At 37.8% G+C, this 23850-nt stretch overlaps 1 protein-coding gene across 2 annotated transcripts in view; it reads right to left on the reverse strand.

Annotated features, from left to right (window-relative positions):
- Nucleotides 1-765: 765 nt before the first annotated feature.
- Nucleotides 766-23850, reverse strand: part of clstn3 (calsyntenin 3) — a 38775-nt gene continuing 15690 nt past the window's right edge. For both annotated transcript variants that reach the window (XM_028012065.1, XM_028012066.1), the window contains 13 exons: nucleotides 22501-22686; nucleotides 21531-21818; nucleotides 21181-21293; nucleotides 17602-17761; nucleotides 16957-17016; nucleotides 16694-16842; nucleotides 15274-15422; nucleotides 9221-9447; nucleotides 8946-9107; nucleotides 7809-7954; nucleotides 7510-7645; nucleotides 3890-4074; nucleotides 766-3804 (listed from right to left, as the gene is read on the reverse strand). In XM_028012065.1, coding sequence (XP_027867866.1) covers nucleotides 3652-3804; nucleotides 3890-4074; nucleotides 7510-7645; nucleotides 7809-7954; nucleotides 8946-9107; nucleotides 9221-9447; nucleotides 15274-15422; nucleotides 16694-16842; nucleotides 16957-17016; nucleotides 17602-17761; nucleotides 21181-21293; nucleotides 21531-21818; nucleotides 22501-22686 — 2114 coding nt within the window. In that variant the 3' untranslated portion in view covers nucleotides 766-3651. The remainder of the gene's footprint in view (nucleotides 3805-3889; nucleotides 4075-7509; nucleotides 7646-7808; nucleotides 7955-8945; nucleotides 9108-9220; nucleotides 9448-15273; nucleotides 15423-16693; nucleotides 16843-16956; nucleotides 17017-17601; nucleotides 17762-21180; nucleotides 21294-21530; nucleotides 21819-22500; nucleotides 22687-23850) is intronic.

Raw genomic sequence — 23850 nt, forward strand, 5'->3', positions numbered from 1 at the left:
AAGCACGAGATGCCAAAAATGAAAAAGGCCGAGGCTGTGATAAATCTGGAATCCGGGATTGCAGCATAATGGATTCAAACAGTCTACATGTCATGGGTTATTTGAAATTGTTTGAAGGTATGACTAAAGCAGGTGTATAGTGTTACATTACTGAAATATTCGGAGCTCAATTAACTAAGTATTCATTTTATATTGCCTTACATAATTATTCATTCCCCTTAAAGCTGCAGCAGCAACTTTTATAGACAATATATATATATTTTTTATATATTTCTTGAAACTGTCACCATGTTGTGACAGTATGAGACAGATAATCTGTGGGAAAAAAAATACAGCTCCTCTGCCTTCTCCCAGTAACTGGAAACAGTAAATGATAGTCTTAGCGTAGTCAATCATCCACATGTGTGCGCTGCTAATCGTCCCTCCAGCTTCCTTTCTCGTTATTCTACTGTAGCCACCAATGATGACAGACGAACAGTTTTCCGCCATTAGCACATTCGCTAGGATGATTGTCAGCACTAAGACATGACAGACCAGTAGCAGCTCAGGGAAATCAACCTTTTCATAGATTATCTGTCTCATACCATTCTGTTATAACATAACAAATATGTACAATACTTCTTTTAATTAAAGTTAAACACTGCAGCTTTAAACATTTTTACTTTAAAGCAACAAACTAGGATTTACTTCAACGTTGCCTTTTGAAACATTCCTCTATTGTTATTTTTAGACCCTCCTTAAATAAAAAAGTAAAACTTTCTCATGAAGACGTCATATAGTGTTTTTATTATGAATTTTGCAATGTTTTCTGACACTTTTCAATAACAATTACTCAGCATAATCCATTTTGGCATTATATCATTAATTACAGGTAATGTTCAAATAGTAACATAGTAATAATATAAGTTTTTAACCAATGCAATTTTTATTCCTTCTTAACGTGACACTCGAAAACAACAGGCCTTATATATATTTTTTTTTCACTGAGAGCCTTATAGCACTGCACATTAATAGGCTACACAGACAGACAGCAAGAGACACGGAGGAAGAGGTGAGGGGAGGAAGGCTGGGAGGGAGGGGAAGGTGAGGAGAAGCACACAGTTGTACATTCACTGAACCAAAGATGACAGATGGAAGGAAACAGAAAAATAACAAAAGCAACACACACACAAAAAAATCTATTTATTTTTAAATGTGGACAAAAAATAAAATCCCCTGATGAAAGAAAATGAGCAAGACATATTGAAATATCACAACAATGTGCCCTCCTTTTTTTTTTGGTGATGCAAATTCTTAAATTACAACAATATTACACACAAATTAGGATACACTCATCAAGCCAAAGATGATCATCCTTATCACTAACACTACTCTTTATTATAGCTATCATCATTATACTATTTTCTGATTCTGGAAAGGTGACTCCTTAAATGGAAAAATAAATCATAATCTGCTCCCTCTCAGAAATGTGCAGTAAAAGAGAAAGAGTGAATGCATTGATAAGAACAACAGCAATAACAATAATATCGCAATAGTCATTGTTGTATGTACAGAAAAATTCATTACAATCAATACAATCAAAACTGCCCAAGCTGAGCGGACATTCTGGAAACAGCAGGGGTCATGGATGGTGCTTGTGTGTGTTTGTGTGTGTTTGCAGTACAGTGTAGTGAGTGAAACAGTGACATGAGAGTCATTTATAGGGAGGTCAGAGAGGTCAAGGTGCTGTTTTCTTATTTTGTGGCACAAGCTGCAGTGCTGCAAAGACTCCAGTTTGAAGCTGAAACTTTGACGACGTCAATTTTTGAGCTAGGGGCTTTTATTTTGGAGTATTGCAGCAGAAGCGCTTGTGTTGGACGTTGAGGTCTGCGGTTGGTTATCAGGAGATCAATACAGAATACTGCAAAGTAAACCAGTCTTACACTGGATCTCAAAGGTGAAGATCCCCTCCTAAAAACATAATAGTTCAGATTATTCTTCACCTCTACTGTGACATTTATTCTGTAAATTCAACAAAGCCACAGTAATATGGTTTTATCCCTACACCATGAAACAAACACATGTTTTTTGCTTCAATTTCAGGTTTTAATGCACATGTCCTCAATTACAGTGGATCTAATTAACCAGAAATAAATCAAAAATAGAATGATGTTTTTATCTCTTAGTTACAGCCACAGTTCGTATTTTATAAAGCATTTCATTGGTGGCCAGAGTTGGGTAGTAACTAGTTACATTTGCTTGAGTAACCTTTTGGAAAAAAATTACTTTTAGGAGTATTTTACTATGCTCTATTCTTTACTCTTACTTGAGTAAAATGTTTGGATACTCTACCCAATGTGAGTAACTTCAACCAAAAATTCACCAGACACAGAACTGCAGTTTTTCTTAAAGTTTATATTCAATTACATAAATTTTAACTGATTTTGTCATTTTGTAATCATATTCATATGAATTATTTTCATTTTGATCTTTAAAATACCCAAATTTCCACATAACTTTATATTTTGGTCCATTTGCTGATGTAATTTTTAGATATTAAATGCAAAAATGATACTCTGTACTTGAGCAGCATTTTTACCAAATACTTCTTTACTCTTGAGTAGCTTCTTGCTGCCTTTTTACTTTTACTGGAGTTAATATGTTGAAGTAGTGCTACTCTTACTTGAGTATTTATGAGTACTCCACCCACCTCAAGTGGAGGCAGCATAATGCTGTGGGATTTTCATCTGATAATTTCTTTAAAACTCTTCCAAATGGCAGTAATCTCTGACCCAAAATCTTCATGTGTCTGATGAAAAGCTGAAGATCAAGACGGATTTTATTTCTCAGAATCACAGAAAGCACTTCACTGATAAACTAAGAACTGAATGCTGAAATTAAAAGACGCTTCTAGAATATGTTAGATACCAGGAACCGGAGTTATGCAGTGAGATTATTGCATCTTTCTTGTTTGTTTTTCAGTTGAATTTCACAGCTCAAATGTCTTTGGTGGTAGAAAAAGTTTTGAAATGTATTTTAACAGGGGTGTGTGCACCTTAGAGATCCTCTTTATTACATAAATGGAAATGAAATTGCAAGGACATTGAGGAGTTTCTTTTGAATAGCTGAGAGCGTCTAATCTCACTGCCTTCAGTCTGTGGCAGAGAGGGAGAGGAGAGCTTGTGCACAGACTTTCTGAGTCTACCAAAGAGGCTCAAAGACGTGTCGGGATCAAGGATTGTGTCTTTGCTTAAGGTTCGACTCAAAACCTTGTTGCAGCTGACATTTTGCTTCATTCTTCTCATTAACAAAGTATAGAATACAATCAATATTTTTCTTGATGATTAAACAGTCCCTTTCAACCAGCGTTACACTATACAGACACCAATTTCTGCTTTAGAACGAGTGCACCACAAACGATTCTGGTGGAGGGGTTTGTTTAGGCGGGTAAATTACATTAACTGTACACATTGTGCCATTGAAAATTTAAGTGGAGAACAGCAGCCTGTTGTCGGCTATAGGTCACATATGGCGTTTGAGCGTCGAGAGTATTACGGTGATTGTGTTGTGCGAAGTGTTTGTAAGCATACATTCCTTATACTAGTGGCGTCAGTTTGATATTAAAAGTGTCGGAGTGTGTGACTGGGGAGCTGATTTATGGAGAGATACAGCTCAGTAGCGGCGGGCGTTTCCGTCTCTGCCCTCCTTCTTGATGATGATCCGCTGGTCGTCGCTTGCGTCGTCAGGTGACTCCGCTGCCTCTTCTTCCTCCTCCTCTCCATCGCCCTCCGTGTCGGCAGAAATGCCCATACGGGATTCGTAGGACTGGGAGAAAACAGGAGGGCGGAGTGGATAAAGGAAAAAATAAATCGATTTATCCTGACATCAATCATCGGGAAATTATCTCTACCTCCATTGGGTTGACAATGATGGTGAGCGCCGAGTCGTCCCATTGGTTGCTGCCCTCTTTAGCCCCGCCCCTGGAGCCTTCACCTCGACGATGGATCGAGCGAATTCGGAAGACACCGAGGATCACCATGACAACCAGGAAGCCCACACAGACCATAATGATGACGGTGGCTGCTCCTGGAACCACTAAAAGAAATGAAGAAAAAGTGTGACAGTTCTCCATGTTTTTTGTAACAGTTTTGAACACGAGCAACTGAAAAGTGTGGTGTGCATTTAAATTGAACCCCTTTACTCTGATAACTCTATTTAAATAAAAGAACAATGCAGAGAACAGTCCTTTAAAGTCCTCTACTTGGTAGTTGAGCAAAGGTTTGTTGAGAAACATTAATGAACAAACACCAACGTGAAGACTGCAGCAGATAGGTTTGGGGAAAGGGTGAGAAGAGATTTAAAGCAAAGATTAGGGATAAGACAATTTAATTCATAATTAGTCATAAGGAAAAGACAAGACATGGCTGGCCCTCTACACTGACAGACCAAGCAAGGAGAGTATCAATCAGAGAACCAGCCAAAAGGCCCATGCTAACTCTGGAGGAGCTGCTACTGGTTTAGACAGACGAGTATCTATGAGTTAGAACGGTCCAGTCAAAGTCTAGACTGAAATTAACTTGAGAACTGGTGTCAAAAACTGATGTTTAGAGACATCCTCCATCCAGTCTTACTGAGTTTGAGTTTTATGTGAAAGACAGTGGGCAAAAAAGAATAAGTTGTATTTATGTAGATGTGCCAACTTAGAGACAAGCAGTGAATCACAAAGGCGATGAATGGAAATGCCACACTGCAACCTCTTCACCATCCAAAGAGCCAATTTTACCCTCAGTCCAGCTAATTAAACACATTTCAGGCTGCAAATGTTACTTGACCTTTTCAATAAAGAAAACGGACATTGTGTTGGACATCTACAATAAAAATGTCTTTTAAAAAAAGAACCATCTATTTATTCCTATTTTTAGTTGTGTATTTTTTAATAACTGATTTTTCTTTTTTTGCACTAGTGGACTTTATTTTACAGTAATGCAACAGAAAGAGGGCAGAGAGAAGAAACATGCGGCAAAGGAAAACGAACTTGGGACAGCAGCCACTGCGATGCGTAATGTTGTTATTTTTAGGTTTTTAAGTAAAGAAAAACATCAAACTAAAAGAGGCTGAATAAATTTCCTTCTATGGAATGTTGATATTGATGGAAAATTATGTAAAAAACTGGCAAGAAAAATAGATTTTAGAAAGCATTACTGGCACTTTTACTGTCATTCATTAGTGGAAATTCAATAGATGCATGTCTTGAATAAAAAAAAAATAAGCTTAAACCCACATTTGTTGGTTTATTTATATTAAAAATGGTGGGTTTAGTTAGAGTTATTAAGACCCTATGTAGATGATGCAAAGAGCCACTCAAGGCTCTGGAGCCGCAGGTTGCAGACCCTTGGTTTATCACAACAATAACGTACATCAGAGTTTGTGGTTATAATGTGGGAAAATGTTTCTGGGGTTTTAATTTTCTGGCTTCAGCTGATCTTTATAAGATACAAGTGTCAATGTATCATTAGTACAATCAACAAAAGACTTGAAAAGTTGTCCTGCTGGTTTAAATATTTACATTACCTGAATTAAATTTACATCAGTAGTTATGGAGCTGTATTATTAAGATTTCAGCTCAAACACATGAAGGTCCTGCCAACTATGTCACAAAATGAGGGTTTCTATTCCTGTGAAATTCTCCTCCAGATCCATTAATATCCTGGTGACTCATGGAGCCGTTTATGGAAATGCATTAAGTTTAAAGATGTATTTATAGACCAGTTCATTAGATGGCCATAAACTAGCTGAGAGATCATTAAACAGGAGACAACTTGTTCCTTTATCTCTATTCAGGACAGATTAAGTGGTTTTGTTTCTTGATTCAGTCTTAATGAAAGTCACACATGTTTACTGATATGTTGCTACTACCAATCTATCAATCTGTTCCTCTGAGAAAATCTTTATTGAAAAAAAGGCAAAACTTTCCATCTAGACAACATGAAATGTGACTGAAAAGTTAAAGTGATAATTATTTAGCTGCCTCACTGAAAGGCAAGACTGAGAAATAAAGAATAGAAATTTAACAGCTTTGTTATAACAGCATTAACATTTTTAAGTATTGAGAAAAACGTTAATGTTAAATCTTTGGTTTTACATAATTGGTTGTTCACTCTGAGTTTCTCTTTTGTCTCCACATACAAATAAAAGGTGAACCAACCCCTGCAGCGTTCCTCCTCTACTCCTCATTTTGACTTGCAGGTGCTTGACAACAGCTTAGAGCTGTTCACTATTTTACATTTTTAGAAACTCCAGTGATTCTCCACTCATTTTGCTCGATGTGTTGGTTTGAAAGCTGAACCAGCTGTTTGCCTCAGTCAGGATCCTCGGTCCGTCATCAATAAGCCTTCCTGCCATCCTGCCTGCTCACCTGTTTGACCCAAACCCTCTGTCAACCTCCAGGACTTAACTGCATGTCAGTTTGGGTTTCACCGTTTGGTATTCAGCTCAGAAAGCCTGGCTGCCCTCTGCAAGCCTCTGCGATCCACTCAATGTCACACCTGGGATTCGTGCATGGAGGCCCAGCCTAATGTCAAATCTTTCTGGCTGATTTTCAGCGTATTTTTGTGTCAGTCATTTAAAACAATAACAAGATCAATCGCCACTTTTTCACGAATGCTGGACCAGCCGCCTGGGATTGTAACTAAAGCAACCTCTAATTTTAAAATTTATGCTACACAATTTTTATTAGCATTTTCTGTTTAGTAAAGCTTGTATTTTACTTGTTGATATTTAAAAGAGACCTATCATGCAAAAATTCATATTTTGCACGCTTTTGTACTTCCATTTGGGTCTCAATTGCCTCTAAAAACAGCTCAAGCACTTAGAAAGAACCCAACCGGTTACTAGCGATAAGTTAGTGTTTTTTGGTGTCTGGATAATTACTTGTTTTAAAGACCTTCAGAATGAAATGTATCAAATCAGCAGGCATGTGCCGTTACCTAGCAACACCAACAAAGCCCAGTCCGTCACCTAGCAACCAACCTAACATTTTGTAAGCTGGTTTTACCGCTACACGCGCTGTACAATGGCTGCTGGACAAGACAAGTGTTTTGATGTTTAATTACCATCCAGAAACCACTTGCTGCATTCTTGTTTGTTGTGCAGAAAGCTCCACTTCTGCTTTTCAAAGATGTACGAGTGTATAATTGTGCCTCTGGTTGCAGCCATTTTTATGTGCAAGAGTTTGGAAGTGTAGCCAGCAGGAACTTATTACAATTTAAAGTGACAAGATGCCATAAACAGCTCATTCTGAAAAGGGCTTAACATATTCAGAACTGACCAGACTAAAATCTTACTATCAAAGAATAATTTTGTGTAAAAAAGGTAATGAACGTGTTTTGTATAGCTTGTAGATGTATCCTAAACTGTTCAAGGAAGCATAATAGGTCACTTTAATAAATTTCCTGCTACATCATGGAAGGTTTAAAGGATGCTTTTAGGGTAAGAAATTAGTTGGCAGTCAGGTGGTTAAGAGAATATTACCTGAGTTGCGATGTGGGTTCGGCAAGGTGTGTCCACTCAGCTCTCCGGAATGATGAGATGGATGGAGGAACTGCTGCTGTGAGGCCAGCAGGTGGGAAGGGTGGTATAGGCTTTCCAAAGAGTGGAGGAAGTTCACCTGAAAGCAGTGAAAATGTTACAGACTTTATAACTTAAAAAGCAACCCAGTTAATATAGAACATTCATCAGCTTTCCAGCTTTTGTTGGAAAAATGCTTCAAAAGGTCACGGCTAAGATCTGAAAGCTATTATGGATGTTGTTTGAGCGATGTTTCTCGTTACCTCCAGAGTCAACTCGTTGCTTGTGTATCTGCCATTCATCTCGGAGCACGACAGGCGGAACCGCCTCTCAAAGCGGCCAGAGCCTCTGGCCAGGCGGTACCGGACTGAGCGGAGGACGTCCTCGTACACAGAGATGGATTCAGCACCTGGAGGAGACGGATAGGAAAGAAGATCCCAGAGGCAAGAAAAAGAAGACGAGGAGAAAATGTTTGGACAGCCACAACAGGAAAAATATCCTGCCCTGCAAAAACATTCATACACCCTGAACTTTTTCACTTTCTACTGAGATTTTACATAGCAGACCAACACAAAGCAGCAAATACAGGAAGATGGAAGATGAATGAAAGTAAAGGTGATTTTCCCTCCAAAAACATCAGTGTGGTGTGCATATGTATTCAGCCCATTTTGCTTCCCCAAATATAAACGAATACAACCAAATGCCTTCAGAAATCACCTAATTGGTGAAACATGAATATGGCAAAATGTGTGCTAGAAAACTAACACAGAGCACAACAATGTGTTAAAATGGGCTAGGACTGGGCAATACAGCTGAAAAACGGGTCAACATGTAAGCCTTTCAAATCAGTCGATATTGATAATTATTGATTTGTTTATTGTTTTAAATATCTGGAATACAGCCAAACTGGCAGTGTGACCTTTCCTGTTTTATGCATTTCTCACTGCACAGCATTCTGGGAGATGTAGGCGGAGGAAAGAGTTTAACCGCTCAACCGCTCACAGCAATCTACTAACTCACTCACTCTTTGGTTGCCTAGCAACTCACTCGGTCTTTGGTTGCCTAGCTACGACTTGTTGACCAACTGGCACAGCGGCAGTTTAAGGTTTCACCACTGTGCCTCGTAACGGCTTAAAAATAAAAATAATGACAAAAAGCAACTTTGTGGAGTAAAAACTTTGAATAAAACAGGAAAGTCTGGCTGTATTTCAGTGTAAAACAAAAAACTAATCATTAATTACCTAAAGCCAGTTATTAACTTCGACTGATATGAAATGTTTATATCATGATACGTTTTTCACCCATATCGTCCAGCCTTACTATACGCTTTGTAAAACTTGCTTCTTTGTGAATCAATAAAGATAAAATAATTTTAAAAATGCATTGCAGAGCAGCAGTACCTGTAATTGCGATGTAAGCGGTGGTATTGATGATATCCAGTCCTCGCTCTCGCACAACGTCCATGTCTACCAGAAGCTCCTCCCGCTCTGGATTCAGCTCCTCTCCCAGCGGCTGCACCTCACATCCGTCCAAAGTGTGAGCCACAGCATCCGACATCAGAGCTAAGAGGCGATGAAGAACATGAAATAAACAAACATAAACATTCCCGTTTCTGAGTAGAAATTAAAAGACATTTCAAGAATTATAAACATTAAATCTCCATATCTTTGCTCACCTCCGCCCTCCATGCCCTGTGCAGCTGTGTTGACAGCATGTGACAGTGAGCAGACGATCCGCAGCTCCGGGAAGAGGGGGACGCCGCGGGGTCCTTCAAACTCAGGCGCCGGACGGGCCAGATGTGGGCCAACCCCGGACAGAGAGATCTGAGGGGCATCAGGCTGGAGTACCACCAGGTATCCCTCCAGCTGTTTCAGTGACAGGCAGCTTTCCTCATTGAAACACCTGGAAGAGAATTACAAACAAGAAAACAGATTTATTTTGAATGGAGTATTCAATCAACCTATGAAACTAGACAAATACAGGTCCACTTAAATTTATTGAAACGTGGTAAACACTAAAAGAACACATTTCACTACGGTAGAACAATTTAATGTTTGTGTTCTACCATCACAAACGCAAATTTGGACTATAACAGGAAACATAAGATCACATGTTAGTAGAGGAGGGTAGAGTACCCAAAAACTCTGCTTATAGAAGAGTAGCACTACTTCAACATGTGTTTGCTGTAGTAAAAGTAAAAAGCAGCCATCCAAAATATTACTGGAGTAAAAAGTATTTAGTAAAAGGTCTACTCAAGTACTGAGTAACTGATCAAAACATCAAACATTTAATATTTAAAAATTACATCATGAGGTAGATCAGAAAATAAAATTACGTGGACATTTTGGCATTTTAAAGGTGAAAATGAAAATAATTAATATAAATAACAAAATCAGGCTAAACAAATATATTTTCCAGATTAATTTTTTTAAGTTTAAAATTTAAGAAACTTTAAGAAAAACTGCAGGTGTGTGTCTGTGTCTGGTGAATTTTTGATTAAAACAAGTTTGTTCTTCATTCAGCGAAGTTACTCGCAGTGTGTAGAGTATCCAGACATTTTACCGAGGTGAGATTAGCAATACTTCTCCTAAGTAAAAGTAAAAAGTAAAGTGCAGTGAAAATACTCCTTTCACTATTTTCTGTTGCTGGTGGATTAACCTGGCGGCTCTGAAACATTTTTCTTTTTGTCACTATTTTTATCCTCTCTTAGATTAAAACAGGTCATATAAATCTGAATTAGACGGTTATAATAATCCATAAGTTTACATCTGAGAAAGAGACAGACACTTGAAAACTTTACGTTCTCATCTACACTGTAAAAAAAAAAAGTCTCTAATTTACGGTAAAATGCCAGCAGCTGTGGTTGCCAGACTTTTACCACATTTATGCATTAAATTCTGGCAACTGCAGCTGCCGATATTTTACCGTAAATTAGAGACGTTTGTTTTTACAGTGTAGAAAAGAGCATTTATCTTTTGATAAGCACTCTCAATAAATCGTCTCTTTTAATATGTTTAAGGTCACTCTTAATCAGTTTATTAAAAAACATTTTTGTAAATATTTTGACTAATATCAAGTAGCATTTTAGTCCTACTTTTACTGTTATGGCTGTGTTTGCTTTTTGCTATTTTTCCTCGTTTATTATCCATATTGTATTTTAATTGGGTTTTGATATTTGTTGCTATGATTCGTGTTACTCCCAGTCTTGCCCAGGTCTCTCTTGCATTAAGAGATTTTTAATCTGAAAGGTTACATGCATCCATACATTTTGTTAATCAGGAACAAGTATACAGTGATTAATGTGATGTTTTTTGGTTATTTCGAAGTTTTGTTTCAGTTCAGGTTGTATTATTTATATAGCGGCAATTCAAAACACGTCATGTCAAGACATTTTACAAGATAAACAGATCCAGTTATGTAAATTTCTGTTATTAAAATACAAGACATTTCCTCTACTTTCCAAATGCAGTTAGCTCAATAAAAAGGTAAAATTAATGTTTTAGACACTAAAGAGACAGTTTAGATATTTTAATAGCCAGTGAGACTGAATGGGTTAAACTGTGTTTATAGATACCCTGAAGGGTGATGATGATGATGATAATAAAACTGTTTATTCTTTAATTAACCACACTATTGTGGCAGAAGCAGAAACCTTCATTTATTTATCTTTTCTTTTTCTTTGTTCGTTTAAAGTTCCTTATGGTGTGGTGATAAGGGGAAGACAATTTGTCGACTTTTAAAATTAAACCAAACATATCAGTGAATCCGACTGTTGTTCGTTTCGGTTTTCCGGATGATGCAGCGAATACCGGCTAAATTTGGGAATCTTTCTTTGGCTTTAATTTTTAAAAAGCCCAAAGGCTTATGGGGAGGAGATCAAACCGATGCTGAACATGACTTTAGGCAAGTTTCTCTGACAGCTCACTCCTCCTCTTCCCATGTGCAATAACATCTTTAAACAGAGTGTGACTAAACGAAATCCTCACAGTTTATCAGTGTTGGTTTTATTTTACTGGTTAAACATTGTCACCTTGATGTTAGGATTTAACTCAAAGCAGAATAGCTGCAGAAAGCATGGCAGAGTATTAAAAAAACAACCTATTCCCTTGCTCTGCTATTCCACTGTGACCGCAACGCCATTTATCTGTTGTGATGCTGAAAATAACAAATGTGCAAACACATTTCTGCTGTGTAAAATGTAATTTTCCTGCAAGAAGAGAAAAACACTGAATCAATGACAAATTGCTACAATTCCTTTACCAGCTTGCCCTAAAATTCGCCATCATGTGTGAAAGGGTATTAAGCTGATTAAGTGGTGTGAGTGTGTGTGCTATATATCCACTATCAGAGTAAGCAGCTGCTTCTATCGGCCTCTCCAGAAGGGCCTGCTGTTCAGCCATCTGGTTGACTCCTGGGCTCAAATCAGTCTAAGCTTCACACACGCAATAAAACATGGCAAAGTAAAGAAAAAAATAAAAAGTACTCTCCTTGAGCAGAAAGCAAAGAGGGGGAAAAAATCTGTCCATGCCCTTGAATCCCTGGGATCTTTAAACTGTTAGATAAAAAAAGTCCATCAGCTTGATGCATGGCTTCATAATCATCTAAATCTTATAAAAACATGCGACTAAAACATTCATGTCTAAAGATAGCAATGAAAATATCTGCACAGGCTGCTGGTGAAAGTGCAGGCTAGCTGTGCACTACAGGGAAGCAGCAGAAGCTCGGGAAAAGTTTTTTCTTCATTCAGATTCTCTCATGAACTTTGCTGCTACATCACACCAATCATTAAAACTCACACTTCAGATTCTAAAACCGGAGGAAAATAGCTAATATAATAAGTTTCTCCACATGTACAGTCAGTAAAATATTTGTAAAGTAAAAAAACAGCTGGAACAGGATACAAGTTTGCACAGACTCTCAATATTTACATGCAGTCAGGGCCGGCTCAAGCCTTTTCGGGGTCCAAAGCAGATTTTAATTTGAGGCCCCCATACCAACATGTCAACACCAGGTACTTCATTATTTCTTGGTGACTCCATATGTGTAACATACCTACTACTATTAGTGCAATTTGCAATTATCTGACATCATACCGGTGTTATTATAGCTTTTGACTTTAACCTCACAGGAGTAGCAAGCAAGCAAAGATGGTCTAATTAATTCACATTTTGAAATGCAGAGTGGTATTTAAGTGTGGCATATTAATTTAACTATTGAAAGTAACATTTGCAGACAAACACTGAATTTACAGTAAACAAGTTAGAAGGTTTAATATATTTTGTTTGTAAAATTTGGAAGAGATGTGTAAAATGTGCAATTTATCATTTCGAAGTAAAATCGAATGATGCTTTTGGGCCCCAAGCACCCGCTTAGCTCACCTGTGCTTTGGACCGGCTCGGTAAATGTGCGTTGTGCGCTAGGAACAACAGATGATTGGAAGCTTGTGCAGTACTTGATCAATTATGTATTTAGCACACTAATTTGATAAGTAGGGGGATTTTTAGTTGGCATAGCAGCACAAATAAATAGCAACCAAAAATATACAAATAAGGAAAAGTTTCTTTCATTTTAGCCATTAAAGCTAAAAGTCCATAAAAATCTAAAGATAAATGATTTATTATTTAACTTTAACTCACATTCACCTTAATTCAACACAAAAAATAAACAGGCTCCACCTGCTGTTGACTGTCAAAGAAACTTGAAGGCAAACCCAAGCGGTTAGATATTCTTTGTTATCTTCTGCTAGTATATATTTATGTTCGACCTTTACTGCACGCAAGTCATTATCTAAGACGAGTCAAGGTCCGGGTTAGATGGACTCAGTGTGAAGCGAAGAAGCAGCAGTGCAACACACAACGGGGTCATTTATTTTGACAGCTGAGGAAAAGTAAATGTTCGGTATTTAATTAAACTATTAGTGAATCTTTTCATCAGACCAGTGCAGAGGCAGATTGTCCATTCAATGGAAAAATGCAACTCTGAGAAAATAAGGGGCTCTTAATTTCTTTTGCCCTAATTCCACTCCAAATAAAATGCATTACATACATTTTACACATATAAATCAACCTGGCTACCGTTAGTGACTCCATCCAACTTCACCAACTTTCAAGGTCAGCTTATTATAAGCAACTTTGGGCTTGTCTTTTTCTAAAGTTGCTTGCAAATCTCACGAGTTGCTGGTATTTTGGGCTCGTTTTCGAATGTGAGGTTGCTTATCTGGCCTTGGCCTTCTTTCTGAGAAAAACCAATAAAATCCCGCACCAGCTCCCCACAACAAAGCAAACAAGAGCGGTTTGGTTGTCTTTTCCACGCCCCCATTTCCCGATTATTGCGCCTGCCTGAATTGACTTGGCACATCCCAAGAGCCCAGCGTGACAGGCACACAAGTGATGAGACGGCGTGAGAACGAGCTGCAGTAAGTGGGAAAAATATGGAAGAAAATATAATAAATGAGAGTATAAATAAAATAAATAAATAATAAATAAAAGAGAGTGTGCTAGCATATCTCAAAGGCATGTTGCATTGAGACATATTGCATCAAGAAATACGTGCCCACCATGCAAAGAAGCAAAAAATAAAAAACTGCACCTTTCTGTTCCAATGTGATACGTCTGCAAAATGCACTTTCCTTTTGGTCAAAGTTTAAAAGTATAAATTATTAAAATAATTTAAACTATTTAAAATGATCATAAAAGTGTTTTGAATAATTTTGCTGTTGCTTATGTTTAATGTCATAATAAGTGCAAATATTTATGCCGTTCACAAACAGCCTCTATTTTACACAACATGCTGTGTTGGTCGTTGTTTTTTTCCCGATTGTTTCCATAGACCTGGCTGCTTGTTTCTCTCACTAGATCTGCCAACACTGGTGAACATTAGCTTGTTCTTTGTTTCCAGCTTTAAAAAATGCATATTTATGTTTCAATTCCAAAATAATTTAAATTGGTGTAACATATTTAACAGATTTTAGAAGTAATTTGTGTTCCTAACCCTAACCATATATTGTGGAGGTTTTTCTCCTGTGCTTCAACTAGCTTTAGCTTTTCTTCTTGCTGCTTAAGACACAAAAAGTGACAATTGTGAGCATTTAAGCACTTGTTTTTGTATTTATGATGTGACTACACTTTATTATATCATAAATTCACTGTAGATAATGTGTGATTTCTAATCAACAAAAAGTCAAATGCAAACAGACAGATTCTCTTGTTTATTTGCACAATAATAACTCTGGTTAAATGATAGTTGGCTGTGAATATTTTATGTTTCTGTCCATATGAAAAAATAGTTTTTGTGAAATCTGTGTAAATATCTTGTTTAAAATGTAAGTTCTCTAACCTCTTCACTTTCCCTTATAATCTGGACCAATTTGTCTATTTAAACTGCTGTTGATGTAAATTTTATTGGTGCGTTCTTTGTGCTCTATTTTGACCTCTTTATAAAACTCTTTAAAGGTTTCTGCATGACTCTGCTTTTCATAAGTATTTATATTTGATATAATTCTTTCTTCTGATAGCGTAATCTTTTTGCCTTATGTATTAAGAGAACTCAGGGATCAAATCTTTCCTTTTTACAGTTAAATGAAACTGTAAAAAACTGTAAGTTTATCGGTGAATTTCCTGGCTACATTCAGTTTTACTTGGAAGAAGATATGTCACTTTAAATTTTCTGTGGTGCTGCAAATCATTTAGATTTCATAGAACGTTTTTATTAATTATAGGGTTCTTCTACCTGAGGGAAGTGGTGAGCTTGAGAGGTCGGACTCCAGGGGTGGCGAAGCGAAGCGAGTTTCTGTAGGTGACCTGCTGAACGGCTCGGTTGAAGCTCTCGATGTCGTCTCCCTCCAGCACCAGGACCGATTGACTGGGGTTCACATGGACCTGGAAGGACAAGTAATCAACATTTTACCATACAAGTTACCCCTTTGTGAAATCAAATTAAACTTTTAACCTTCAGGTTAATTCAAAGCAATACAAAAATTTAACATATGGTGCCTTGCAAAAGTATTCACATCCTCAGATTTTGACACATTATAACCACAAAATCCCATTTATTTTTCAGTGGTTTTTATTTCAGACCAACAGAAAGTAGAAAATAACTATGAAGAAAATTGATATTACATATAGCTTTCTATAATCTTTCACAAATAAAAATAGGAGAAGCTTAGAGAGTATTTCTGTTCAGCTACATTTACTCTAACACCCCATAAATAAAATCCAGTGAAAGAAGCACCCTTGAAGTCATCAGTAACCTCATAGTCCGTCAGCGAGACACACAGCAAAGGGGCATGAAAATCTCTAAAACTATGTATAGTTCTCCCATAATATCCATAATAGCGCACGACTATGGATATTACGGCAAATACACAGAGAAAAAAATCCACCTAGCTGTTTCTTGGCAATAAGTTAATGATTTTTGGTGTCTGGAAAATTAGTTGTTTCAAAAACCTCCAGATTGTTAAGTCACATTGAACGGGCATTGCACCATAACCTAGCAACCCAACCCAAGCCTAGCCCTGTCACCTAGCAACCCAACTCCAGCCTAGGCCTGTCACCTAGCAACCCAAGCCAAGCCTAGGCCTGTCACAACCCAAGTGGAGCTCTAGCACATATGGTCAGCGGGTTTTACCACTGTATATGCTGCACAATGGCCGCTGGAAAAGACTGATTCAGTTTTTTGTTGTCGACTTATCCAGAAATCACTTGTTGCATTGTTGTTGGTTGTGCAGAAAGCTCTACTTCTGCTTTTCAAAGATGTACGGTTGTATAATTTGCAGTTTGCAAACATTTTCATTTGCAAGTGTAAACTTTGAGTTGATGGGTGTGGCCAGCAACAGCTTATTTGGATTTAAATAAGTTGAAACAGTTCATTCTGATATCTCAGTATAAGTAAAAATGACCAGACTATGATCTGATTGTATAAGAATAATTTTGTAAAAAAAATGTAATGATGATGTTTTGTGTAATCTCTTGACCTATCCCAACCTGTTCAAGCTTAGGACAGCTACCTGAGGTTAATAGGTTACCTAAATTTTAAAATCAACTTTTTTGTGGTTTAATCCAAATAAAAGTAGAAAAGATCTCAGTAGATAATCAGGTATTTGCGGCAGCAAACACAGTTCTGGTAACCTGCAGCTCTCCAGAGGCGTTACCTTCATCCCAGAACCCAGAGTCTCCAGGTCTCCGAAGTCCAGCCCCTCCCTGCAGGCGTACAAGCACTCCACCACGCTGTGCGGCTCCACGCTGCCAGGACGCACCGTCACCCCTGACAGCAGGCCGTGGTAACCACCCACAAACTTCACTAAAGTGCAAACACACGTGATATTGTCTCACCAGCTTGTAATTTGCACTTTGTTGTTACATCAACCACAGGAAAGACAATCAGCTGAGCCCGTCTTTGAAAGGGGGAGGTCACCTGAGTCTTTCCCCTCTGGGATCGTGTTGTTTAGTATCTCCTTCTGCTTCTCTTCGGGTTCTGTTGGGAAAACCACAGAGAGGCAGAAAAACAGAAAACAATAAGCCGTACTGAGACAGACACTTCAATGGAGCATGGTGCGAACAGACAGAGGGTGCAAAGATACACAGAAAGCAGCAAAAATACAGAGACAGCCTATAAATAAATACCACAAGCATGCAGAAGTGAGAAAACTATAGTGGATCTTCAAAAATGCAACGTCTCCTCATTATCTGGCAGCAGCTGCCACCATGCAGGCAGCAGACACAGTGGATGAAACACTGAACGTGCGTATATGTGTGTGTCTTTTCTACGGTAATTGGCTGCCAGAGCTTCCCATTTAACGAGCGGTTCTGCTTTAAGTGTCTCTGAGCTGCCTGCCCCCTGTGTTGTTCTGCTGCTCTAAATAATTGATAACTTATTTATATTATTAGGTCTTAAAGACAAGACGCAGCAACCACACTGAGTAAAATGAGGAGCACGATGTAGTATGTTCTCACGGTGCGTCTTGAGACGCGTCATGAGGCACAGCTGGCTACCTTTGGTGGTGATATTTGTTAAAATGACACGTCAGCTTTGGATGAAATTAAAAATGAAAATACGAACCCCAGCAGGCACCGATGAGCATCCTCTGACGGGGCGCAGGGTTCGGGATGGCGCCGTTGTCATGGATGAGGGCAGGGTCAAAGGTGACGCCGTCCACATACAGCGTCACTGATGGGAACTGGACACTGAGGGACAGATGATGCCATTCGCTGTCACACACCTGTTGGACGAATATAATGCAGAAAAAAGAAGAGCTTCAGAAAATCCTGACAGATCCAAGGGAACATCTAAGCTTTTTTAATTTAAATTTTAGGAAAAGATAATTGTTGTGTTCAAGTTCCTCTAAATGAAGTTATTCAAGCCGAAAATAGCATCTTAATGCTAAACATGCTGCAGCAAGCACAGCTGAACGCTGAGGTCAGGAATATTATTTCAAAGAAATTGCCTGAATGAAAATGTTTCCTGAAACATTTGAAAGTTTAATTTGAGTGCCCACAAGTAATATGTAAATATCAAAATAAATTAAATTTAATGAAAATATCATTAAATTCAATTTAATTTATTTATGTATCTCCAATTACACGCAAAAAAGAAACACAGAAGAACTGATCTAATGGTGTTGAAGAAAAGTAAAAAAATAATAATTAGGGGAAGAATCGGGAAAAGAGTCAAGTTATCATCAGCTGGAGACACTTCAAGCATTTGGCATGCCGATGTGAGTAATGCCAAATGCACCGCTCAAATGGCTTCACTCATTTGTGGTTGTTGTTGGAGCAGTCTGCTATGCTATACAGACAAAGCTTCTGTGTAGCATAGCTAGAGATTAGAGACATTTGTGTAGCATTTGCTGAAACTGAAGAAGTGCAAATGTGAATTAAGTTAATATCTAGTCTCTAGTCTGAGTTGATGCTGTGCATATTACAAGATTAGATATGGAGAAAAGCTATATTTGAACAATATTTACATAAAGTAGCATATCTTTGTACACCCCTGAAATACAAGAAAGATAGGCAACAGTGTGACAAGACAGGTTTCTTGAACTGTTCATCTGCTGGAGATAGATTTTAAGAGCTGAAACGTCTTTGTCTTGATTGACTTTCTTCTTTTATTTAGGAACTCACTGTACAATACACTGCCATGGTTAGGCACGGGACTAGAGTAGAGAAGACAAGAGGAAAAGCAGCAAACATTCATTAAAAAATACTAAAAGCCTTTACAAAGCTTCAAGGACTCATAATAAAAATCACTGTAGGAACTACAAAAAGCACTGACTCAATTGAAAGATCACATTACTGTGGCAAAATAAGGCATTTACGTTCATCCAAAAGCCAAGTAAGAAATTATCTGCAAGTAAAATACTTGCTTAAACATACTCTCCACATTTTACTGAACATTTCTTTTGCTCTCAATTATTCTCGTTTTAGGTTTCTTTATATAAACAGAAGCAAAAACACAGAAAAAATGGCAAGGGAATTACAGAGATAAGGGTGGGGAGTAGAGGGGAGAAAGACTGGAGTAACAAGATAATGCAGCTCAGACAGAAGGCTTTAACAAATCTCCCCTGTATCAGCTCAGCTTCTTTAATCTGAGCAACTTCAGTCTGTCTGAGACCAAAGCTTCAGACAAAACAACTCTCCATCCCCAAAAAACAAGCAGTCATGCATCAAAGAGTTAAAAAAACACAGGAACACTGTGAGCAAAACTGTTATCATTTTTCTGAAGTTAACTTCTTGTTTTGACTTGGAGAACTGGAGACTGACACCCCTACTCTAGAGTCCTGAGCTCTATTATGCCAATTTACATGAAATTGCAGCTTTTTCTTTTCATTTTTTTTAAGATAGTGTATGTAAATATCTGGTTTTAACTGTTTCCATCTTACGTTTCATACCTGAGGTGGGTTGTAACTGGTTATATTTACTTAACTAACTTTTTTTACACCATACTTTTTATTTTTAATTTCGTTATTTTATTATAAACTATTGCTACTCTTACTTGAGTGAAACCTCCGGATACTCAACCCAATATGAGTGACTTTATTGAATGAAAACAAACACATTAGTTGAAAATGTGTGAAGCAGACCTACAGAACTGATTTCAAGTTTTATTTTATGAAATTATAGAAAATATTTATTTAGAAAAGAGTTTTTGCTGCTTAAAATGTGTTATGTTATAATTATATTCTTTACTTGTATTAATATTGATCTTTAAAACGTCAGACTTTTCACAGAACATTATATATTTTGTCTTACTGATGACATCATTGAAAAATTTTGAATCGGTTACTTAAGTAGATGTTCTTCCAAATACTGTTTACTTTTACTTGAGTACTTTTTACTTTTATTTGAGTAAAAATAAGTTGAGGTAGTGCTACTCTTACTTCAGTACAAGTTTTGTGGACTCGGCCCATCTTTGTTTGTGCCCAAAAGTTCAATTTTAGTCGCATCCAACCAAACCAGTCAGTACGAGGTTATCAAAATCCACGTTTTCTTTTGTGACGGTAGGGCAAATCAGTTGATGTGTAATAAATAATAAAGGGTTCTTATAAAGATTTGAGCAATGGGATTTGAAGATTATTTGATTTTCCTCACCAATTAGCTCGATGTGTTTTTTGGGAAAATACAAATCTAAGTCACATCGTATTTATATTTATGCTCCCTGAGGACAGAAAGTCAAGGTATCAAGATATCAATAAATGTGCCACAAGTAATTTGATTAAAAACAAATATTTTGTAAACACACTCAAATCAAAGGGTCAATTTTTAGAAATTCTCCAGTTATTTTACTGCAATAAAAGATGAATTTAAGGCTTTTTACCAAAGGTGCTAATAAACGTGGGCAACACCCTGACAAATATACTAAGGTTAAATATTTTGAGGAATAGATGTACGTTAAAACAATCATCCCTTAAAAATGTTGTAAAAATTAAATCTTTAAAAATGCCCATCTGCTGAACCTGTATGCGAACAGTACACATATTAAAAAAGTTAATTAAAAATTAGCTTCCTTGCTGATTGCAGTGGCTGGTTGATTATTTGTTGTTGTCTTTTGCACATCTTTGTACTATTCTGTTTATTAGGTGTAGTTATAGATAAATAAATAGGTAGATTTAGCATGACAGTCATTATTTTATCAGATGAGAGCTTCATCCCTTTTCACTGCAGCTATTTTTACATACATAAGGGAAATTATTAATCATGGCGAAAACTGCTGATGGCTCTCATCTGGTGATAAGAAACATGTGTACGGTAATGAAATCGGAAGCTAAAAGCAAATATCTTCTTTATATCCAGCTGAGAATGAATGTTAAAAACGCAAGAAAAAGCTTTATGGTCGATGCACAAATTGAATTCTATCTTGGCTTCTATTATCCTTTCACAGGTAGATAATTGCACAATCCGTTAGTCAGACTACAGCTGCAAAAGATGGATGATAGACACAGCATGAATGGTTTAAATTAGGCAGTTACTCTATAAAAAGCTTTAGAGATAAGAGAAAAAGCAGGCTCTATCTTCATACCGCACTATGTAACATCAAAGATTATACATTAAGCATGCCGCAGAAAGGAAATGGACTGCTAAACTTCCTCAAATTCAGTCAGAAAGATAGAAATGCAATTAAAAATATAGGATTTTACAGGACCTGCTCCAGCTTCCAGAGGAACTTGACGGGCCGTGCGGCCGAGACATCGGGCCAGTAGAAGAGGGAGAGGCGGCAGCCGTGGACGGAGAGCGAATAATGGGAGTAGGAGTCATCTGTAGAGCAGAGAAGGGAGATGATAATTGTTGGATCTATTGCTTGGAGAATAAAGAAGAGAGCTGACTTGATTTAGAGCTGAATCATGAGAATTTCTATGCAGAAGAAAAGGTGGTTGAGTGTGGGTTGTTTATGTAAATCGAACATGAGTGACCCTTTTTGTAGCTGTGGCTAAATGTAGTAGCTTTCCCAGTTAAACCTTCAAAACCACAGCAAATCCCAGAGATTAAACGAACCGTTCTTTACGGTGCTGCACACAATAGTTTCCTCCTCTTTGCGATTTCCTCTAGACTGAGTGGCTGAAGGCTGGATGTTGGCGCCGCCCCGACGCATCCACAGCTGCAGGGTGAAGTGGTCGCCCGACAGAGCGGACACAACCGAGTCGGGAACCACCGCCACATGATTCGACCCATTGAAGGAGAAGACCAGAGAAGAATCGGAAGAAGGAAGAGTGGGGAGAGCTGAGGTCCAGTTGGCTGCTGGAGATGGAGGTGGGAGAAGATCGACTTCGCCCCTGACGGCACCTAATCAAAAAAATAGAAAACAACTCAATAGAGTTTGATCTTTATTTCTTTTTTCGTATTTTTCCTTCTTTATTTAAAGGTGACCTGTTATGCTTCCTTGAACAGGTTAGGACGTTCATTACATTTTTTTCAAAATTCATCCTTAGATAACGAGATATTAATTTGATCAATTCTACCTACTTCATTCCTGTCAGAATGAATCTCTTGTCACTTTAAAACCAAATAAGCTGCTGCTGGTCAAACCCTCAACTCAACCTTTACACTCATATGAGACAATGGCTACAACAAAATCTGTAATTATACAACTATACGTCTTCGGAAAGCTGAAGTAGAGTCTTTTCCAGCAGCCATTGCAGTAAAACCAGCTGACTAAATGTGCTAGAGCTCTGCTGGGGTTGCTGGGTGATGGGTAGAGCTCCGGTCGGGTTGCTAGGTAACGGGCCAGGCCTCCTCTGAGTTTGCTAGGTGCCTGCAGATTTGTGACGTTGCATTCATTTTTGAAATGGCTCTATTAAAAAAACCAAAAAGCATTAACTTATTGCTAAAAAACATCTGTATGTTTTTTAAGCACTTTGGCTGTTTTTAGAGACCCAAATAGAAGCACAAAAACATGCAAAATGTGAAATAAATCAATATTTACTTCCAGTTGAATATGATTTTTGGGTCTAAAGTCAAAACTTACCACACAGTCGCCGAACAGAACGGTCAGAGTAGCTGTCTCTGTCACAGCCCTTCCCAATATGGCCGGTTTGTAGCTCTACGGTGGCCTGGATGTTCCACACTGTTTCTTCGCAGGTCTCCAGATGCAGGCTGGGGAACAGGGGGATGCTGCCTGACCCAGGTGTGTACTCCACCCGTTTCGTCCATCCTTTAAAGAAAGAAAAAACTGAATCAGAACTTTACATTTTAACACACAACTCCGATATTAAACTGAATGGGAGATCAATCAAGTGACATAAGCCTGCAATGTCTAAAAACAGACAGCAAATGTAAAAGCTGCAATAACATAAAAATAACAGAATGACAAGATATCAAAGATTTAAAAAAGTATTAGCTCATTTTAAAAGTCAGGACAGCCTTGCTGAATCTTTTGCATTGCGAAGAATTTCATCACCTCTTCTTTTAACAACAATCTGGTGGTGTTTTGCAAAACAAACAAGATATTTCCCTCATCCTTCATTTCAAACACATACTGACAGATGCTGCAAGAGGTTCATTGGTCTCTTTGGTCTTTGCGAGTTTACAAGAATGCTGTATTCATTTATAACTTTCTCTCCGTTTGTTCTTATACAAAGTATGTCTGACCTCCAGTTTAGAGTGGATCCTCAATTGAGGCCATGCTGAAATCAGCTTTATACTCTCTCTGTTCTTTCATTCTAAATAAGGCACTCAGCGATTCTGAGTTTAAATCTGCCTCTTTCTGGATCAAAGCTTTTCAAAAAGAAACTCCAGCCATTACCTTTCAGTATTCTCTTTTTTAATAGAAAGTCTTCCAGGTACAGGTTTTGCCAGTGTTTTTCAGCTGGACTCACCCATCAACAGAGGTGCTACTGCCATTGGCTGAGTGTATTTCCACAGAAAGTACTCCTGGTTCGGTGATTTAGTGTTAAATATCTTTCTCTGGGCCAAACTATTGAAGGTGCTGTTAATGCCATTAACTCTTAGGATGTTTTCACTCCTGACAACATTTGTTGCATTTTCAGCTGTTGTGGTTTGCTTTCACACTGCTCTGTGTCAAATAATCCAAACTAATTGAAAAACCTGTTCACCTCCTCGCCTGTGGGGGCGCTGCACCAAGAACCACTTAAGGACATGACACAAAAACCTCTGAAGAAGAGATCAACTTCCTTCTTCACAAAATGTAAACAAAAATTAAATGCAGTCAGATTTTAGAGGTTGTAGGATTTTTGAGCCATTTCTTCTGTTAGCTCTAGACTCTTGTCTTAGTTTTGGTTGTATTTACCCAGAATGCCCCAGCATTATAGTTCGCTTCCTGCTTTTGGAGCGCTCTCTGGTCGGCTTGAATACACAT

Source organism: Xiphophorus couchianus, chromosome 3 (genome assembly GCF_001444195.1).
Source record: "Xiphophorus couchianus chromosome 3, X_couchianus-1.0, whole genome shotgun sequence".
NCBI classification, from domain to species: Eukaryota; Metazoa; Chordata; class Actinopteri; order Cyprinodontiformes; family Poeciliidae; genus Xiphophorus; species Xiphophorus couchianus.